Source organism: Silene latifolia, chromosome 11, assembly GCF_048544455.1.
Source record: "Silene latifolia isolate original U9 population chromosome 11, ASM4854445v1, whole genome shotgun sequence".
NCBI lineage: Eukaryota > Viridiplantae > Streptophyta > Magnoliopsida > Caryophyllales > Caryophyllaceae > Silene > Silene latifolia.
The window spans coordinates 178,733,318-178,755,233 of NC_133536.1; the positions used below are offsets into that span (position 1 = coordinate 178,733,318).

General features: G+C 35.5%; 1 protein-coding gene and 1 long non-coding RNA gene across 2 annotated transcripts; one reads left to right on the plus strand and one right to left on the minus strand.

Moving 5' to 3' along the window:
• Positions 1-213: 213 nt before the first annotated feature.
• Positions 214-1,336, plus strand: LOC141615213 (uncharacterized). The gene is made up of 2 exons (XR_012529719.1): positions 214-457; positions 988-1,336. It is a non-coding gene; the product is annotated as an uncharacterized LOC141615213 (long non-coding RNA).
• A 7,160-nt stretch (positions 1,337-8,496) lies between these two features.
• On the minus strand, positions 8,497-8,880 carry LOC141614413 (uncharacterized). The gene has a single exon (XM_074433159.1). The coding sequence runs from the start codon at positions 8,878-8,880 to the stop codon at positions 8,497-8,499; it is 384 nt and encodes a 127-aa protein (XP_074289260.1).
• Positions 8,881-21,916: the final 13,036 nt, after the last annotated feature.

Genomic DNA, 21,916 nt, shown 5'->3' on the forward strand with positions numbered 1-21,916 from the left:
TTTGCGTGAAACCGTCTTACAAAAATAAAAGTTATTTATTTATATGTATACATATACATTTGATTATTTTTATATACTCCGAATATGTAACCGTTTTATAACTAAATTGAAAATTAAAATTGACACACATATGATTTCAAAATTTCATATTAGGCGCAAATTAAAAATTTAAAACGAAAATTGAAAATTGTAAAATTCAAAGGGAAAGTGCAAGTAAGTGACTGTGAAACATGAAAGTATGAAACCTAATTCCCAAACACAAAACGCCGCACCCCTGCTCTCCTCTTATCCTCTTCCCTCTCTTTCATCCTTACTCAACAAACAATAAGATAATAATTAAATCTAAGCTACTAATTCTCCATCTTATTTCTTAATTCTTGTTGTTGTCTTGATCATCAATCTCATTGTTGTCTTAGTTATCAATCTTAATTTTTCTGGGATTTTATCATTATGTAATGTATGATTTTTTATGTGATTTATGTAATTGATTTTGTTTATTATGTATCTTAGAAACGAAAAATACTAGTCTTCTTATGATTTTTTTGTTTATGAAAATGTTAGTTGGGTATAAGTTATGCACATCACATGTTCGACAAAATGTTTGAATGGAGTTTTATTCTTATTTTTCTGGATTAATGATGTATATAAAATGTGTTGCGGTTTATGTATATCAAATGTGTTGCGGTTTATGTGTTTCGGGTAAGAATAAGGATTAAAGATATAGGCTCTGAGCCTCTGACCCTTCACTTAAATGCTCAAATTTGTTCAGTAATTATACTATATCTTCTTCATATAACTCCATGTTAAGCTAAATTATTTGTCTCCTAACTAAGTGCCTGATTGATGGCATGAATTAAAGTAACATAGTACGTAAATCTCTTCAAACAAAACACTTTCATATAGCTACATAACTAAGTGCCTGATTGTTTTGTAATGCGCATAGTATGTATAGTTTTTACTGTTGATTGCCCTTTCTCTGTTTCTCAGTGACAGTAGCATGAGCGCATGGCAGATTACACCTCCAACCGTTTACTGCTCTTTTGATTGATTGTTATGGCGTTGCTTTTTTGCTAGGAAGCTTACCGGAGATTGTTACACTTTTAATGGCTGCCGTTTTTTAGTGTTGGAAAATGTATAGGTTGGCTATTTTGTGATGGTAAATTTATTGACATTATTACCACTAGACTCTAATTGCTATTGTCTGCATTTTCGCTTCTCACAAGCCACGTTGTGATTAATTTTGTGACTATCGTAACAATGTAACCCCGGGACAATTAGTTGTGTAACCAACAATATTAATATTATTATTAGTGTGTTTAATGAATGATGATTGGAGGATGACAAGTTTTCTATCTTTACAATGAATCAAGGGGATCAAGGGGACATGGATTTTTGGTCTAATGAACGTGGATTTTTTAGTCTTTAATGAATGTAACTATGGAAGATGACAAGTACTCCCTCCATTTAACTCCACTTTATATGTTTGCTTTATCACGTTTGTCAACCCGACTTTTACGCCGTAAATATCTTTAACTACGTATTTGCAAAAATTATAAAAGTTGGATATTTTTAATGTACTCTTAAAGACGAATCAAATAAAATCCCACATGAATATATTTTAACTTATGTATCGAGAGAAAATTAAAGTTGAATGTCCGCTTGTGAATAGTGTGCAAAGTAGAAACCTGCAAAGTGGAGTTGAATGGAGGGAGTACTAGATAACAATGTACTTTTACTTGTGTTGAACAATAATTCTTATGGTTGTTTAATCGATGATATGTTGATATACACTTTTAAATGTTAAGTGATTATTGAGGTTTTGTGGCTAAGCAATATTGTCGAGTAATAACTTGCAATTCTTAATAAAAATTCTTTTTTTTAAAAAAAAAAAATCAGAATATTGGTTAAATTAAATTAGGCCGGGTTAGAGTTGATTTGATTTGGGTTGAGTCGGTTCGGGTCAAATTGGGTTATAAATCAATTCATGGATCGGGTCGGGTTGAGTTGGGTCGGGTCAAAGCGGGTCGTACATTGATTCGGGTTGCAGGTCGGGTCGGGTTGGGTCACAAGTCGGTTCGGTTCATTGGAATTCGGGTTGTATCGGTTATCAGTTGACCTACGGGTCGGGTCGGTTCGGTTCGGTTCATTATTTTATCGGGTGTTATCGGGTCGGTTTTCGGGCAGTTCGGGTCGGGTTCCTCGGATCGGGTCAGCTTTTGCCAGCTCTAAGTATACTACGTAACAAACTTCCACATTTGTGTTGACCTTAGTCTACCATATTCCCTCAATCCACGCATTAAGTCAACGTTATTATATTTACCTTTTTCTACATTTTCAATAAATCACTACTACCACGCACCAAAAAAAAAAAATCACTACTCCCTAGACCTGTACTCAGGCCGGGCTGGCCAGGGAGTGGGTCAGGCTCTCCTGATCAGACCCATGCCAGGCTATTGGGGGTCTTGGCTGGGCTGGGATATGCTTAACCCGGGCCAAAGGCGGGCTTTACCAAATTTCTTTATTTTTATTTTTTTTCTAAAATGGCGGGCCAAGGGCGGATCAGGCTGGAAATTTAGGACCCGGCCTAAGAACGGGTCAGGCCAAATTGCTTAAAATATCGGGCTAAGGGCGGGTCGGGCCAAACCGGATCAACCCGTACTAATGATCAGTTCTACTACCCACTTCATACAAATATTCAAGTATCATGAAAAATTGGAATAAACAATGTCTTACTAAATAAATTATTAGTGATCATGGTTTAATTTTACTCTTTAATTTTGTACGATCTTTTTTACCTTTATTTTTTACGTAAAGATCAATGAGGAAGGATGATCATTTGTTGGTCTTCGTTTTAGACAATAATAAGATTTATCAATTTGTTTGTCTTGGTCTTGGTCTTAATTAAAATGCAAAAAAATAATGTTCTAATTGTATAGACGAGACAAATTTTATTAGTCTATAGACATTTTATTTTTTCTCATCTAGCATATTTGATTTGTCTTAAATTTAAAACGAATATATACAAAGTATGTCTTAAACAAAAATTTATTAAAATTTATACTCCCTCCGTCCCGGTCAATTGTTGTCATTTGGTTTTGACACAAAAATCAAGGAAAAATGAGGGGGTCAATAACTAAATGATAAGTGGAACAAATTGAGTGTGAATGAACAAATTACTCATCAAGTTCATTCTTGAAATAGAAAGGACAACAATTGATTGAGACGCTCAAAAATGAAAAAAGACAACAAATGACCGGTACAGAGGGAGTATGGCGCTGTTTGTTAAATGACATATTGGCCAATTTTTAGCTTATTTAAGGTTTTAGCATGTTTGACCAGTCAATATGCTAATTTTAGTGTTTGGTAAATAGCATATTGAAAAAGCATATTTGGGGTTAATATGTGTTTTACAATATGCTGGTTACCCCAACATATTGGTTAACATATTGTAAAATAGGAAATTTTTCTCCATTTTACAAAGAAAACTAACAATCTACTAATCGTAATCTGTCAATTATCAAACACTCAAATTAATTCTGCTAATTATAATATGTTAGTTAAACTTTTTGACAAAACCTGTCATTTATAATCTGCTTATACAGAAATTAATCCGCTGTATACCAAACTTGTCCTATATTTTTTAAGATTTTGGAAGAAAATAGAAATGTAGAATTGTAGATAGGGGCGGTATTAGTAACTATTAGAATTTCATTTTTGTTTCCCTTACTAAATTTAAATATAAGAGAATTAATTTGGAATGATTAAAAGGGAAAAAAAAAACAAGATGGACAAAGTACGTATTTTATTTAGCATAATCATAGTGAGGATGATTAGTGTTGAGTTGATGACAATTGACAAGTACTCCCTCCAATTCACAATAAACCTCCCATTTTATTTTGGCACAAAAATTAAGGAAATACACTACTTCACTATAAAATTAAATTTAGACCACACAAATACACTACCTCATCATACAATTAAATTTAGACCACACAAATACTTACCAAAAAAGGAAATAAGAAGATTATTGTGAATAATCAAAAAAGGAAATAGGGAAGTTTATTGTGAATTGGTGGGAGTAATATAATTACAACATGAAATTTATGCTCCACCGCCGTATGTAGTTGCTTTCAATAGTTAGGACTCGTCTTGTCTGCTACTTGCCGTCTTTGTCTAATGTATCTGTGTTTGTGTCATTTTCGTCCGTTTCCACATACTCGAGTCTTCTTCACTAACCCTTGCAGTATCTTTTTTCACAAAATCTCATTGTAAGGATTTTTAAAGCTCAAATTTACATTAATTTTTCCAATTTCTTAGTGTTTAGTGAAGTTTCGATGATAAAAAAAACTGTATGATAGTTACGCGAATTTAAAAATAGTTTACTTTTCAAGGTACTATTATCATTGTACCATGTTCCGAAACTTTGCTAACAAAGACCACGGTGCCACACCACCCACCCACACCCTTTGGAAGGTTCAATCACAACTTCCAAGTTGTTTATGTTAGTAGATACCCGAATAGAAATTCGAGAAATACTTTGTACTCTGTAGTTTGTATATCATGAGCGCAAAAATATTAGTTTGGACTCCAATTTACACACCCGTAAATCTTCTAAAACCGATGCAAATTCAATTGTCAATACAAAATAATACTCGTATTATGTGGTAACGCGTGAATCCCATAGGAGATTTCTTTTTGAGAAAAGATCATTATCATTAATAAAAAGTCATACGACATCTACAACATATGTCAAGCTCAATCGGATACAAATCGATTACAACCATAGGAAATAAATTTTTGTTCAAAGAATGAAACACTGCAACAGAGTCTCTATCATCGATTCGCCGCAAAAGGCTTTCATCCATAAGAAGGTCTCCGAATCTTCCTTGACGAGTATCCATTTCTTCTGACGTGATTGATTGTAGCCATGAATCGAACAAAATATGTAAAACCATATAACGATCTATAACAACGCTGATCTTCTGCTGACTTATTAGAAAACTGTAAACGAACCAGAAAACGAAAGCTCTCAAACTGAGAGAAGGACACCACCGATAGACGGGGACGGAGCCCTCAGAAAGAGAGACGAAACAAAAACGAAAGCGAAAATTAAACAAAAACATAAAGGAAAATAGATTGCATACTATTGATTGAAAAATAAAGCAATTTTGGGGCTTACCATCGATTGATGATCGATGGGAGCCCCGTATAATTGATGGAGGCTAGGGTTTTTAGAAAGAGTTTTTTTTGAGAGAGAATGAGGGGAATTCATAAGTGGTTGTATGCGTCTTAATTTCAGACAAATACAATCCCCCCATAGGAGATTTCAGTTGTATGTCTTATGTCGTATGCTAACTTTTCTGTATCTAATCTACTATGCTCAATCCCATATTAATGCCATCTTGTTTACTGGCCAGAAATAATTAAGGGAAAATGCACGCGGTGCCCTTGAACTTTCGATTTTTGCCCGAAATACCCAATTTTTTGTTCCGGAAAACTTAAAGAGGCTATAACCCGTGTTTACGAGCTCAGAAAGTGACGATTTTTTTTTTCAAATTGATTATCTTTTCGAGAACTACGACTTGAAAAAAAAAATTGTCGCGTTTGGAATTCGTGACAAACAGAGATGGTCACTCAAAGTTTGTTCGGTAAATAAAACTTTGACGTACAAAAACTCCTAGCTACGGGATTCAAATACGACAATTTTTTTTTTCAAATCGTAGTTCTCGGAAAGATAATCGATTTGAAAAAAAAAATTATCACTTTCTGAACTCGTAGACACGGGTTATAGCCTCTTTAAGTTTTCCGGAATAAAAAATTGGGTATTTCGGGCAAAAATCGAAAGTTCAAGGGCACCGCGTGCATTTTCCCAATAATTAATCATGGAAGAGATGTCATTCATGTCACAAGTTACTTTTCGTCACAAACCATTACAACAAGTTATTTGTTTCGTCACAAGCAAGAATGGCCGAATCACTAATACATAATCCTTTATCTATAAAAGCTGAAGCCAATAAAGCTCTCCTATTGGTCCATGGTTTTTAAGGAAAAGAAAAAAATTTAAGGTAGGACCCCCCATGTTCATCCTACACATTTAATTACCCTCTCTCCTATATTTCACTTGATTTGCTTTTTTTTTTCTCCTTTTCAAACCACTGTTTACGATATTTTAATTTTTGTTTTAACTTTTTTTATAATTACATACTCCCTCCAATTTCATTTATTGTTCCCCCTTTTTTTTTACATAAGAAATAAGGGAATCAATTTAGACCACACAATACACATGACCCCACATCAAATTAATTTTGGATCACACAAAGTTGTCAAAAAAGGGAAAGAGAGAACAATAAGGAAAATGGATGGAAAAGGAAAGAGGAACAATAAATGAAATTGGAGGGAGTATTATACATATATATTTTCCTAAAATGTTAGGAATACATCTTAATGAAAACAATTAAAAAAAATTACAAAATGAATAAAATTACAAATTATTTGTACTGGTTTTCTTATTGATAGGTACCCAAATAACATTCCTATACAAAAAAAATGCAAGTCTCGATAAGAATTAAAGCACATTCATATAATTATAATTCATAATGTTAAGAAATATACAAAATTTAGCAAAATTTGAAAAGATTCATATAACTATAATGTTAAAAAAAATACACATGGTAAAGATTTTAATGATTATAAAAAAGTACTAGCACTAAATTTCTTATCTTAAAATAACCCACAAGTCTTACAAAGCATTATTATGAGACAACAACATCTTATCTTAATAAATAGAAGAACATTTAACCCCTCCTCCTTCATCCACATCACCACATTCAACCTTTTTTAAAAAAAAAAAAAACAATAAAAGTGGGACCCACCGCAAAGAATGTGGATTAATTTCTAAAAAAAATCATTTTGTACGTAAATATTTACGCTTAGGTTTTATACGTAACTCAAGAATAGTTCCGTCTTAATTTTTACACAATAATAAATTACAATAACAACAATAATAACAAAGTACAATAATTTTTTTTATAATGAATTATACCGCAAGTGCTCAGATCTGTGCAACCAAAAACGCGGACTAATCTTAGTGTTAAACAATTAAGCCGATAAATTGATCAGAAAAATAATCTCACTTATCCAATTAATCACACAAAATTTCAATTTAACTACATAATGTGAAACAATTAAAAAATTAATATTTGACAAACAACTATGATGAATTCCGTCCGAGCGATATCATATGCTGGAGAAAGAAATCACACATTAAAGAGAATATTAATTTGATCAAACTCATTCATCAAATGATTCTTTTAAAATAATAATTTAAACACCACATAAATTAATACATCACAGAAAATTCTTAAAAAAAATTATTAAAAAAAGTAAAAGATTTGCTAAACAAGAATCTCATGGATAGTGTCACTTGCATATTGTGAGAGGGCACTATCCGATTTCAGCTTGTGACGGATAGTACCCGTTTTCAATGAGAATTTGTGTATATGGAATTATATAACAAACTATAACTTTAGAATATAATTTTATGGAATTCCGTTTTTAAATTTTTGCAATTTTGTCAAACTGTATCTAAACAAGTTTAATAAGCAATCCCGTGCAATTTTGCACGGGTTAAAACTAGTTTATTTAGTAATCAGACATCAACAATATCATATTTACAATTTCAATACCATCATTTGAATTTAACATTTGAATAAAGAAGCAACTCAATTCATTATATGTGGTTACAATAATAAATAAGAGGCCCGATTAAATTCAATACCGTCTTTATGGACAATTTATATTATTACGATATTAAACACTTAACATCTATTGTTACGACCCGTGCATTTTTTTGCACGGGTATAAAACTAGTATGCATTTATGTCTCACACAAACTCTAATGATACCACATTGACTACAACTTCTAGTAGTCGGTGTGTTTTAAACTGCAAAAGTCCACATACTACGCAACTTACAACGCACTAATCATCCACTTTGCCAAAATATACGACGCACTAATCAAGGAACGAATCTAGTTCCTCCCCTCTTTTCCAAATTTGCCCAAAACCCAACCACAATCAAAAATAAATAAATTAACAATCCATGATGAACTCAATTATTAGAACCACTAATACACAATTAACTAAATTTATGTTTGCATTCCAACTTCATTCATGTTTTTGTAATAGGATCTTACACAAATATTATCTACAACGAATTCAACTACGGAGAAATGCCGACCTGTAAAGGGAAAGTAGTCGCAAAATAAACTCGCTTTACAATATACTTGTGTAATATTCGTGTTCATAATTATATTAGCAAATGTTTCTAATACAGAGTAACAAATTTTTTTCAATATTAAATATAAAATTCACACAAAAAAAAAAAAGGTTACAAGCCAAACCACGATCCCAAGATTGAATGAACCTTTTGCCCAACAATATTAAATTAAAAAAATATATATAAAATCAAACAACCAAAAAAAAAAAACAATGAAAATTAAAACGTAAACTTCCAGATCTTAATCCTAAGATCAACCTTACACTTAGCAGACGACGTCGTACCAAGTGTACCAACCTTAGACGTAGCATTCTTAGGCTGAAACCCTTTAACCCCATCACAAGTGACACGCACACCTACTTTCTTAGTCTTAACATTCCCCATCTGAAGGTGCACCATTGTATCAAGCTCCACCGACACAGGGAATCCTACCTTCTTCTTAAGATCGGATCTGAGTCGACTCACTGATTCCGAGTCAAGATCCCGAGTCGCGTCACTCGCTACAGTCACGTGCAACACTGTGGTGTTCCCCGCCACGTGTGTGAACCCGGGTGCTGACCCGTTTCCGGATTCCACGCCCGCTGAGGTTATCGTCAGTGTCATTGGTTCGTATACAAAGGTTATCTTTTTGGAGTTTGGGTTTTTTGCGGTTAAGGTGAAGTCGAACCGGGAGTTGAGGTGTGCGTACCCGGTTGAGTCCGGTTGGGTTAGGTTAAACCGGGTTGTTCGGATCGAGTTGACTGAGAATGTAGGGTGTTTTGGGTGGTAGAGTAGGTAGAAGATGCAAGCGGTTATGGCGGCTAGGAGGAGGAGGATTAAGAGGGCGATTAGTGTGTATAAGAAGGTTAAGCAGCAGCATCTTCGACCGGAGCAGGACCGGGAGGGACGGGTTTGCGGCGGTCTGTAGACGGGTCTAGGACGGGGTTGGTTGTATGGTTGGGTTGGTTTAGGTGGACCGGTGGCTGCGGCCGGTGGTGGGTTTAGTTTGGTTGATGGGTATACTTTTTCAGCCATTTGGAAAGGAATACAATGGCTGTGTACTTTGTTTTGGTTTAAAGGTTAAATGAAGTTCAGAAATGTAATTGTTTGGGTGGTTTTATGATAGGGAGTTTATGGTTGAGTGTAGGGGAGGTGGGGGGTTGTATACTTGTATGTATGTGTGTGTATGATGATTATTGATTATGGTGTTGGTGTGGTATGGTGTGGCATTATTTTCAAGTAACAACTAAGGTGATGAGTTTATATTAGTATAATGGTGATAAGATAATGTGTGGTTTGGAAGGAAATGAGTCTATAATTAAGTTATTATGAGTGTTAATAATTGTGGAATTGTTAATGATTATTAGAGGTTAGGGATCAATACTTAGTAATTTTGACCTTTTGAGTTTGAAAAAAAAAAAACTCATTTGCCTTCATAAATATTAAAGGATTATTTAATAAGAATACTCTAAATTATTGCTGATCTTCTCAAATTATTCCAAACTATAATTTAACTCACATTATACCGAACTATGGTACCCATTATCTTCTAATAGAATTGCAATTTTTTAACCTGAAATAACAGGTTAAGTTCATTAACGGTCCCACTTTTGCTTTTCATTGAGTAATTATTTAATTTATTTTTCATCTTCCTCCTGATGTCTGCAACTTTCCTTCTTTCTCCTCTGTCCATTAATTTCCACCATTTTTACTTTCATTAATTAATTACCGCCTTAAGTTAATCAATAATTTCAAATAAGTATCACTCAACTCAATAATGAAATCTATGTTTCATATCTCACAAATCTCATACCCATTAATTGGTAAGCCTCATTTTCCCCATCTCAAACCCAATACCCAGTAACTGATAGGCTTTGTCGCAACCTAATCAAATATAAATACCCTAGACAAAAAATAAATGTAGTAATAGGGGTCGAACACAAGGAGACGGGAGTTGCTATATAAGTTATTATGGGTGAATTTTATCAAGGTCGGTAAATGTATGATTGCTTGGTTTGGTGGTAAACTTGTGATAAAACAATAATAAAGGAATAATCTAGAGAGGTCGGGTCACACATGCAAATTATGTAAATGCTCAAATTAAACAAAGGAGTTAATAAAATTGTTAATTGTTTAGGTTTAAAGATAACCACCTCTCGGCCTTATTGTCAACCATAGAACGGGTCCTAACGAGCTCTCGCTATGGCTAGGTCGTTTACTAAAACATGTTTTGTCTAATTCAATTTCGTGCCTCCCGATTTATAAAAGTGAACTAACATAGTGATCATTTATCAAAGACTAACAATACAATGCAAACATGTGGAAGAAACAATGAAACGATATTATAACATCCTAATTCAACAATTGCAAGAACTACTTATGCATGGTTTCCCTTATTCTCTAGATAAATCTACCTACTCTTGCATAATGTAAATTAAACTAATGACAAATGATAAAGTGATCATAATAACTAATTGATAACGGAAATGACAAGGGAGATAATAGAACAATACAAGAAATAGAATTACCTTAACAATTGGAAATGAAACTTGGAATTGAAGAACAAATGCTTGAATGGAAATTGTAATACAATATTGAAATGTTAAAGGAAATGTAAATAACATAAAGAAAATCTAACCTACATTCTATTCTAAAACTAAGACTAAAACATATATGAAAGTATGTGGAAAGAGGTGTAAGAAGTGTATAAGAAGTGTGTTTTAGGTCCCGGGTCAACACCCTTTATATAGGATCAAAGGGAATAACGGAAATAAGGTGAAATAGGGACACCCCGATCGGGGTCGTGGCGTTTTACTCATTTGTCTTAATTCTGTCTTAACGTCATGCTTAATGACAATGTGGAATCCAATGCAAGCGTGTTTAAGAGTCCCTCTAACGGCTCAAAGGCATCTTAGGCATCCTTTGGCATCCAATGCATGCATATGACTTGGGCTTTTACTTGGACTTCATTTCTTTACATATCCACCAACTAAGATTGGTTTCCTCTTACTCGGGTTTTCCAATTTCTTCCCAAAATGCCCCATGCTTCCCGAAACTCCTTACATGATCAAGACTTACTCTCATTAGCCTCGTGAACTTGGGTGAATGCTAATTTGACGGGAAAAAGCTACCGAGTACTTCATTTCCTACAAAATGCAATGAATACAAGCAAAATCACCTAGAACACGGAATTAGTTCACAAATACATTAATAGAAATGCAATAATCAACTAAACCGAGCTAAAATAGGGGGTTAAAGTATATATAAAATGGATTTATCAGTAACCCTCAATCAATGCCTCCGACCAGTCCACCTTCCGTCAACTTTAGCCTCTACCCCCCTCACCTTGGCCGATCTACCCCTAATTTGAGCAACCAGAACCAAGTCTACCAATCTAACGACAATTACTCCATAATTAAACCGTGAATATGTCGGCGGAATTTCCAAATCTGACTGCTTTAGTTCACCCCGCAACAAGTGGTTTAGGTAAAGAAGGTCGACAACAGAGGATGTCGCGGTTAAGGCCAATGGTAATGGTGTTGATGATTTATGTCGGTGGTAATGTGGTGGTTAGGTTAATGATGTTAAACTAATGGTGAAGAAGGTGATACTAATTTGAGTTTTGTAATGATGCCGGTGATAATGGTGATGGGAGTTTGACTAAAATTTTGGTGCAAGCAATAAGTAAACTTCTAATTAAAAGACCAATTGGCCTTCGTTACCAGCGATAGATCATCAATTTTGAGCAGAGGTGATTGAGTGGAGATGAATGGAGGACGGATTATGTAGAGCTGCTGGAGGAGAAGCCCCGTTGAATCAATGATGGATCATCATTTTGTTTTTGAATGCTATTATGTCGGGCTAATGTTGAATCGAGATGAGGGTGATGATGTTAGATGACTTTTGAGCTGATGTATCTCACTCTTATGTTCTGCATTTCGTTGGTGTTTAAGGTTGGACTTGCAATTGCAAGTCTAATTGTTTGCCACATTATTTGTATATTTTTCATATCTATACAAAAGTTTGCATTTTAGCAACAACAAAAAAAACTATTATATTAATAAGGTGATAATCATAGAAGGTGATTATGATGATGTTTGGTTGTTAATGGTGGAAAAGGTGATGCTAATGAGAGTTTTTTACAAGATGACCTGATTATTAGGTAGTAGGTTACCCAAGTCTACGAGAAGAGGGGTTAAATAGTTTGTTTTATTCTAAAATTAAATGAAGTTTGAAGTATTTTGAGAAGACCTCTCATAGTTTGTAGTATTCCTATTAAATAACCCAATATTAAAATATGAAAAACTATAATATGGTATAATTTTTCATTCATAAAAAAAGTACTTTACATAAAAAAAATTCAACAAAAGATTACGGAGTATATGGACAAGAAAAACAGAGTTAACGTGAAATCTTAGAAACCGCACAAAGTCAAATACTCGAAGAATAAAGTTAAAGCAGAATACTATTTGCGATTTTCTACGGTATACCCATGTGTTTTCCAAATTCTAACATATACGCTCGATTTTTAGAAACATCTGATATATCCCTAAACTTCCAGATTAGCTCCTAAAATACCCCAAGTATCCAAATTGTAATATTTTAGCATTTAGGGTATTTTTAGGACAATCTATTGAGTTTAGGGTATCTTGTATGATTTTGAAAAACCGATGGTATAACATTAAATTTAAAAAAAACACAGGGGTACATCGTAGAAAAACTCATACTATTTTAAAATGTAAGAAGTAATTTTTTGGGAGTTCATAAATCTGTTTTTTTTTTTTTGTTCAAATGAACGCACTATATCGCGGGTAACAATCGAACCTCCAACCTCACGGTTGGAGTAAGAGAGCTCTTACCACTTGAGTTAACTCTTGTTTTAGATATGTTTATAAATGTGTGTAATTGAACGGAAAACATACGATTGGTGTAACACCCTTATTTATCGAGGAGGCTTTAGCAAGACCTTTCAAGGCAAATAGGAGGTTACCATCTCAGGTGCTCATGGTAGCAAATATCAAATCAACTATTTGAAAGAACATTTATGATTATTAATGAATACCGAAATAATACGTTACAAATCAATACTCAAAATCCAAAGTATAGCGAAATCGTAAATAAAATCCATAAACTATAGTGATCAAACTGCTAGGTGACACTCCAATGACAATCATGCGTCCTCCTCTGCCCTATCAGCAACACATCAGACACATGACTACCTACCAAGACTCACTGCTCACCATTTGCCAGAAATATAAAATGGATCACACTAGAAAGGTTTTTAAAAGAAGTTTGACAAAAGCACAACACCCGTCAATCACAATATACATATAAATTACTAGCAATAACAGTACAACATAAATCATCACTATCATCATCATGGCTTGCCATCATATTCGTCAGGACTTCCGTCTCATCATCTACTACCATCATCATACTCACAACCATGGGGTCTGCTATGGATCACATGTCACCCCCAATCATTGGCACTCGGATCACACGGTGCACGTGTTCTGCCTTGACGATACTCGAATCACTTGTGTTTTGTGCTGGATTGCCCCTCAGTACTCAACTCACACGGGCCGCATGCTCGACCGATATAACTCATACCATTAATGTGCACACTCTCTAAGTGGTTGGGAAGACCACATGGAGCGATTCCGGGCGGAGTCAATCTCCCACTTGACCCCTCACACAATCATGAACAACAATATTACTCACAACAATCATCATTAGGAATGTACAATCCCATTCATAATCTCATCATCGACATCATCATCATAACCACATAACAATCTATACATATTAATGTGAATTGAGTAGGGAAACCCTACCTATAACACCCCAAGAGATTGAGAGAGAAGTTGTCCCACATCGGGAAAATAAGAGGCATGAGATATGTTTATAATGGATTTTATCCACCGCTTAGTAACAAGGCCTTGTACTTTTGGGCTTAAGTGAGGACAAATAATTGGCCCAAAAGTGCACACCCCATCTTATTGGGGTTGTGTTACGACGATGGTGGGTCGGGTTGTTATACTACCTTAGTAATATACCGCAATAATCACGTGCTAGAAACATTCTTCTACAAAATCGCCACCTACATAAAATAATTGTACATAATCATCATGTACCTGAAAGCTAAAATCTCAAACTACATGTCTCAAAATCACAACGGAAGCGTAAATAAGTCTAAGTATTAAAACTACATATCAAAGCTAAAACTAAACTCTCGACTTGTCATCTCTCGTCTCTAGGCCTCCACAAGCAATCTCATCATCATAATGTACCTGAAAGCCTAACTACTCACCGTGTGATCGGAAATATCAAGTGGATCCCCATAGATAAGTTTTAAAATGAGTTTAAATGAATACACCAAGTCAACACATGGTTGAGTAGAGATAATCAGTACACAAGTAACCCTCAAGAGACAATGACCAATACATCATGATCCAATCATATCTCATCACATCTCAAGTCAACACTAGAATTACAGAAGGTGGATAAGGCAATTGGATATCCATGCGTGCTGCAAATCATATGACAACAATATCAATGCGTGCTGCAAATCACACGACAACTAACAAGTGGTACTCAAATCACACGGCGAACGTGCTCGACCACACAAACTCCCCGGATCGTAAATGTGCGCATTCCTTTTGTGGCAGGCCCACAAGATAGACTCCAGGCGGCCTTCAGCGTACATTGGTGCCCAAGGGACCTGATTACCCGTACTGATCCCTAACAACAAGTCCAATGCCAACTCAATACAATATCAACAACAACAACTTAATGCAATAATCATCCATAATCACATAGTCTCATGGAACATAGTCATAATTTCAATGATAAACCATAATAATCATATAATCACATAATCCCAAGAATTGAGTGATACGTGCATTTTATATAGTCTTTTTAGCCTATTTATGCACGTATTTCTACGCTTTTATCGTAGCTTTATGCTACGAAATGCCCCGAATATGCTACTTTGGGTTATTTTGTCTTATTTGCAGGAATGGACCAGAAAGTAGTGAATTCAAGCCTTTTACCGTCCGTTTAGCATGCATTTGGAGGAAGAGTGAATTTGGAGCGGGAATGTAGCTATTTTGAGATGCGCAAAGAAGTAAGATAGCTAGGCGAGCAAAGGAAGAACTTCAAATTCTTAGTGCCTACTTTGGAGAGTCATATCTCGAGTTCTACAACTGATATTCAGGTGATTCCAATTGGAGATGAAAGCTTGTCCTCTTACTTTACAACGCCACCGGAATCACCCTGTTTGCCCAAATAACGAAGAAATGGCAGCCATTTGAAGTTCAGTGCGCAAAGCAGGAAACTGTTGCTGGAAAGTACTCGATCAAGTAGAATTTTGTTCGATCGAGTCCTTTTTCTACTCGATCGAGTAGCTGCATTTATTGATTTACTCGATCGAGTAGATTTTCTACTCGATCGAGTGGTTTAAGCTTTAGATTACTCGATCGAGTGGTGTTAAATCACTCGATCGAGTGGTTTCTCTTACGGGCTTGGGCTTTTAGCTTAAATCCGTCATTAGGTTGAATAAAATCCTATTTTTCTTATAAATAGGAAGGGGAGATGTCATTTGTAACTCTCCCACACACAATACATTGTTAATGTACCAAAAATAAAATACCTAGATACTACTAACAGAAGTCAACGGTAAGTAGGGTCGATCTCCACAGGGAGGCGGTCACTATTCACTTGTCTATTTCGGTCTGTCTAATGTCACAATTGGGGGTTTTGATTGTTTTGACTAAACTAAATAGATTAAGGCAAAAGAAAAATAATAAAGAAAAGCGGGGTTAAATCAGATAAAGGAGAGAAATATGCTAGGAATCGGTCTACCGTGGCAGCTACATTATCGGGTCAACTGAGTCGATTAAATTATTGATAAGAAGAGCGAGGTCGTCACCTTTCGGTCCTTAAACCTACGATTATACCCTTTCGGTCTCTAATCGCCCTAGGGTCTCCCTAACTTAGCTTTCGCCCTAATTAGGTATCACCTATTGTAATTAAGCAAGCCTTCCCTTCCAATCTTTCGATCCAGGTCGGAGGTAACTAATTAATCGGTCTCATGCATGCATTCATTCAACTTAATCACAATTATATTGCTTAATACAAATCTTGTCGCAAAACTAGTCTAATCATGTCGAACCTAACATATTGCTACCACGGTTTCCCTAGTCGTAACATATTAAAGGAATTAGCTAGACATAATTAAATAAGCAAGAACAAGAAATAGAGAAGAAGTAATAAACATAAACATAAATTAAGGAGGAAAAGAAAGGGAAAGAAGTAATTACTGAAATAAATCCGGAAAGAAAGTAACAGTAGCAAAGTAACAGTGTATTGTGTGTGGGGGAGTTACAAATGACGTCTCATCTTCCTATTTATAAGAAAAAAAAGATTTTATTCAACCTAATGACGGATTTAAGCTAAAAGCCCAAGCCCGTAAGAGAAACCACTCGATCGAGTGATTTAAAACCACTCGATCGAGTAAACTAAAGCTTAAACCACTCGATCGAGTAGAAAATCTACTCGATCGAGTAAATCAATAAATGCAACTACTCGATCGAGTAGAAAAAGGACTCGATCGAACAAAATTCTACTCGATCGAGTACTTTCCAGCAACAGTTTCCTGCTTTGCGCACTGAACTTCAAACGGCTACCATTTCTTCGTTACTTGGGCAAACAGGGTGATTCCGGTGGCGTTGGAAAGCTAAGAGGACAAGCTTTCATCCTCAATTATAATCACCTGAATATCAGTTGTAGAACTCGAGATATGGCTCTCCAAAATAGGCACTAGCAATTTGAAGTTCTTCCTTTGCTCGCCTAGCTATCTTAATTACTTCTTTGCGCATCTCAAAATAGCTACATTCCCGCTCCAAATTCAGTCTTCCTTCAAATGCATGCTAAACGGACGGTAAAAAGCTTGAATTCACTACTTTCTGGTCCATTCCTGCAAATAAGACAAAATAACCCAAAGTGGCATATTCGGGGCATTTCGTAGCATAAAGCTATGATAAAAGCGTAGAAATACGTGCATAAATAGGCTAAAAAGACTATATAAAATGCACGTATCATTGAGTAGAGAAAATCTTTACCTTTAGCAAGGTCTCCAAGCAAGCAAGATCAAAAGTGCTCCTTTATAAAATCGGCTCCTAAACAAACATAATAACACATAATCAAAGTCTATCCTTAATCAATTTACCTAATTACACACGACTTTCCAAAACTCCCAATTTCTAGGTCAAGACTCAATTCAAGAATCCGAGAATTCAAGAAGAAATTTCCATATCTTTAGTATTAAATCTCATAAAGAGGATTAGAATAGGAATAGATAGTAAAATCTCAAAATTTAGATGAAGATTTGATGAAAACTTACCAAGCAGTGATTAAGGAAGATCAATCTTCTATTAGATCCCTAATTCCCTTCTTAGATGATGTGAATATGGTAATATATAATATGATAATAGGGTTTAGGGTGAGTTTTTAGGTAAAAATGTGACAATGAAGGCCTCAAGGCTATTTAGAAGAACCCGTAAACCCTTGGCTTAAACAAGAGAACACCGAACAAAACGTCCTCAGACCGGCGCGACTCAATCGAGTCCCCAGACTCCCTAGTGGAACCTACTCGTTCGAGCGTCAGCCCCACTCGGCGAGTGACACGAGTCAGAAAGTCCTCAGATTGGACACTCGGTCGAGTACTACTGACTAACTCGACCGAGTCCCACTAACTCGGTCGAGTACTAACCTCGTACTCGGCCGAGTCTCCTTAGAAAATACGGAGTATTACATTGTTCTCTTTGGTCCTCCCGAGAATTAACCATCTCCCTCCATTGATCCATGGTGTCCAACCTCACATTTTTTTGTTGTTGTTGTCGTCCAATAGATCACTCATTGCACCAAACACCCCTTTAGTTTCATTGAAGTAGTTGGTCATATCTTGTTGCTATGTCTCCACTGCCGCACTAGAACTTCCACCGGCCTCATACATGAGGATGTCATGGTGAAATGATTGATGTGGCTCTGGATGTGGATGCATGAAATATTTTCGCTCTATCTTCTCAACCTCCCTTTCTTCCTCTTCCTCCTCTTCATTCAAGTTCACCATCACTCTAGGTTTTTGTCTAGGTGCTCTCCTTGGTTGTCTTGGTGATTGGGGTCCTCCAAAGTTGCCCATATACTCCTCATCGGGGGCACAAAAGATGTCGTGGGTACTACTTGGAAGGGGTCCGTCTATAGGGAGGTTCATAAGAGGCGTCGATCCGGGTCCTAGCCAAATGCATTGGTAAGGGTGAGTGCAAAGGACACTTAGCATGTGACCGTCAACCAATTGTCATCATAGACGGATAGTGTCCCTCTCACAAATGAAAGTGGATAGTGCAAGTTGGGGTATCCATTTCCCACCCACTTGCACTACCCACTTTCATTTGTGAGAGGGACACTATTCGTCCGTCTATAATGAGAATTTGTGTTTCTTTCCTATTTCTTAAAACGGATTATTCAGGTTTTTTTCTCTGTTTCTTTTCAGGAAGATTTGTGTGGTCCAAATTCATTTGTATGTGGAGTAGTGTGTTTTGTGTGGTCCAAATGCATTTCCTTATTTCTTGTGTAAAAAGGAAAGGGGAAGAATATAGTGGATCAATTAGTCTCACCATAGACGGATATATCCGTCTAAAGTGAAAGACATGTCAAATATGCTTAAAGTGGGTGACATTTTTGGGCCTCACCATGCAGCTTGTTGCTTGTCTTATGCTTAAAGTGGGTGGATATTTGACTCATTTATAACTATAGACGGATATCTCGCATCTATAATGAGAATTTGTGATAGTGGATAAGAGGGAGTAATATTTCTCGTAGTAGTATTTAGTACGCGTAGCTACATGTTAATTGTCTTTTTCAGTTTTAAATAAGTTAATGTTCAATTTAGTTTCATTTTCAGTTAAGTTAACCCCATTTTATTATTTTAGACAAAAATAGTCCATCTGAAATAAAAATTTGCGTATTTCCTAGTATTATACAACATTTTCACACTCTATTAGCTATTTATTAAATAGAAATTCAGAATATTAATTTGATTAAAATTGTAGTATAGATGATTTCATACAACAAACAGATCATTGACCGTTTGATGGAGACTTTCAAACTTGTCAAGTCCAAAACCAACTCCCAAACATGTTGATTTACCATGTAGGTAGATTGATATAATTATAGGCGACATACATGAATGCATTGTACAAGTGTGGAGCCAACTAACAGCCAGAGGTAGATTAAAAATTGGTTCAAACAAATTAAATCAACAACTGATCTCTCTAAAGACGGACCATTTTGATTTTTTCAAACAGATGAGATTTGGAGATTATTTTACTATCGAAAAATGCACGCGGTGCCCTTGAACTTTGATGTTTTGCCCGAAATATCCAATTTTTTTATCCGGAAAACTTTGAGAGGATATAACTCGTGTTTACAAGCTCAGAAAGTGACGATTTTTTTTTTCAAATTGATTATCTTTTCGAGAACTACGACTTGAAAAAAAACATTGTCGCGTTTGGAATTCGTGACAAAGAGAGATGGTCACTCAAAATTTGTTCAGTAAATAAAACTTTGACGTACAAAAACTCCTAGCTACGGGATCCAAATACGACAAATTTTTTTTTCAAATCGTAGTTCTCGGAAAGATAATCGATTTGAAAAAAAAATTATCACTTTCTGAACTCGTAGACACGGGTTATAGCCTCTTTAAGTTTTGCCGGAACAAAAAATTGGGTATTTCGGGCAAAAATCGAAAGTTCAAGGGCACCGCGTGCATTTTTCCTTTTACTATTGATAATTTTTGGAAAACAAGTTACAATAAGTTGTAAGCCTGTAACTATTATGGTTACACTTAACTATAAATGGTCATAAAATCTCGTCTTTTTAGAAAGACGAAAATAATCCGTCTGAAACAAGAATTTGTGTTAAACCAAATAGAAAACGTGGGAAACGATTTCATGAGGGTCCTTATTCCCAAATAGTACATGCAACCGACGCCCCAACACAACAAAGTCGTCTTGTATTCTTACGTAACACGCTAGCTTTCTATAGTAGTCAAATGATAAAGACTTTTATACTGGATTAGTTGTTAATTAATCATTCTCATCCTGACTATCATTGACGAATTAACGTAATCTATAAGTTACCAACTTACCGTAGGAATCTATCATTGATCATAAATTGATGTACCTGCATTTAGTTAGAGCATGGAAAATAGATTTTACATAACTTTCTCAACCGTCATGTGAGAGGTCTCTCAATAACGCTATTGAAAGACCGTCTCTCTAAAGTTTTTGTGTAGCTTAGGGCATCCACAATAGAGGTTTGTCAACAAAGGTTTGTGTACTTTTTAGAGGTTTGTTGACAAACCTCTCTATTGTTAGAAATGAGGGTTGAGGTTCATAGATGAGAATGGTTACATATTTGTATACAGGTTTGTGGGATGACATGGCAAGTGGTGGTCCCTAAAATGTACCCAACATATGAGAGAAAAAAATGAATAATTTTGAAGTGGCTCCTATAACATGATCCTTGAAAAGGTTTGTCTATTGTTATGTATGAGTTTGGGCATTAGCAATAGAGGTTCATTAAGAGGTTTGTAGGATGACATGTCCATCATTTTAGAGGTTTGTCAATAAACCTTCTATTGTTGGTGATGAGTGTTGAGGTTCATGGATGAGAGGAGTTACAAATTAGTAACCAGGTTTGTGGAGAGAGAATGTGAGAGGAGAAAAAGTATAGTGGACCATGATATAAACCTTGAATATGTTTATTTGTTGTTGGCATGAGAACAAATCTCTTAAAGGTTTGTCTATTGAAGAGGTTTGTTAATTTGGTGATGTGTCATGTGACAAACCTCTTTAGAAGTTCATCTATTCTGGATGCCCTTATAAAGTGATAAACCACTCCTCTTTTATCCCTCTTTATCAATGTGGTACACTCACATGTGGGTTAACATGTGGGTTAATGTATGTTCCCTCCCCCCCAACATGTGAGGCTCATTTTAAATCAGTCTAGGGTAATTAAGTCTTACTTTCGGCCGTTAAAACAAATCGAGTTATTTGTAACAGTTGCGAATAAAGGCCCAATTAATTCATCATACCCAAGATAATAAAGGTGGGCTATGATACCATGTTAAATCATGTACGAGCCTGGATCACATCCAAATGGAGGAGTGAGCCCGCTTCATAAGTTAAAGGCGGTTCCAATTTAAAACCAATTAACAATAAAGGGAGTAACCTCTTAGCTTATAAAATGGCAAAATTTCTCTTCATTTATAAGCTAAGGGTTACTCCCTTTATTGCCAATTGATTTTAAAGTGGAACCTCCGTAGACTTATGAAGTAGGCTCACTCCTCCATTTTCGGTGTAGCCCAGGTCCGTACATGATTTAACAGTTAACCAACCGTATTATTGGCTTCTTTTTTTTGAAATGAAAACGTAGACTTTTATTAAATTATATCAAGGTCCGCCAAACTAAGGACGAAAGAAGGAAAATCATTGATAAAAACCCGTTCCTCATCCTCACCCGAACATAGTCTAGCCCACAAATGAGCAATTGTATTACCCCCACGCATTACATGATAAAAGCCCCTACAAATCTACAA

What these genes read in the sequence shown, in the direction of transcription:
- LOC141614413 (XM_074433159.1), bottom strand. Translation starts at nt 8,880, where the DNA reads ATGACACTGACGATAACCTCAGCGGGCGTGGAATCCGGAAACGGGTCA.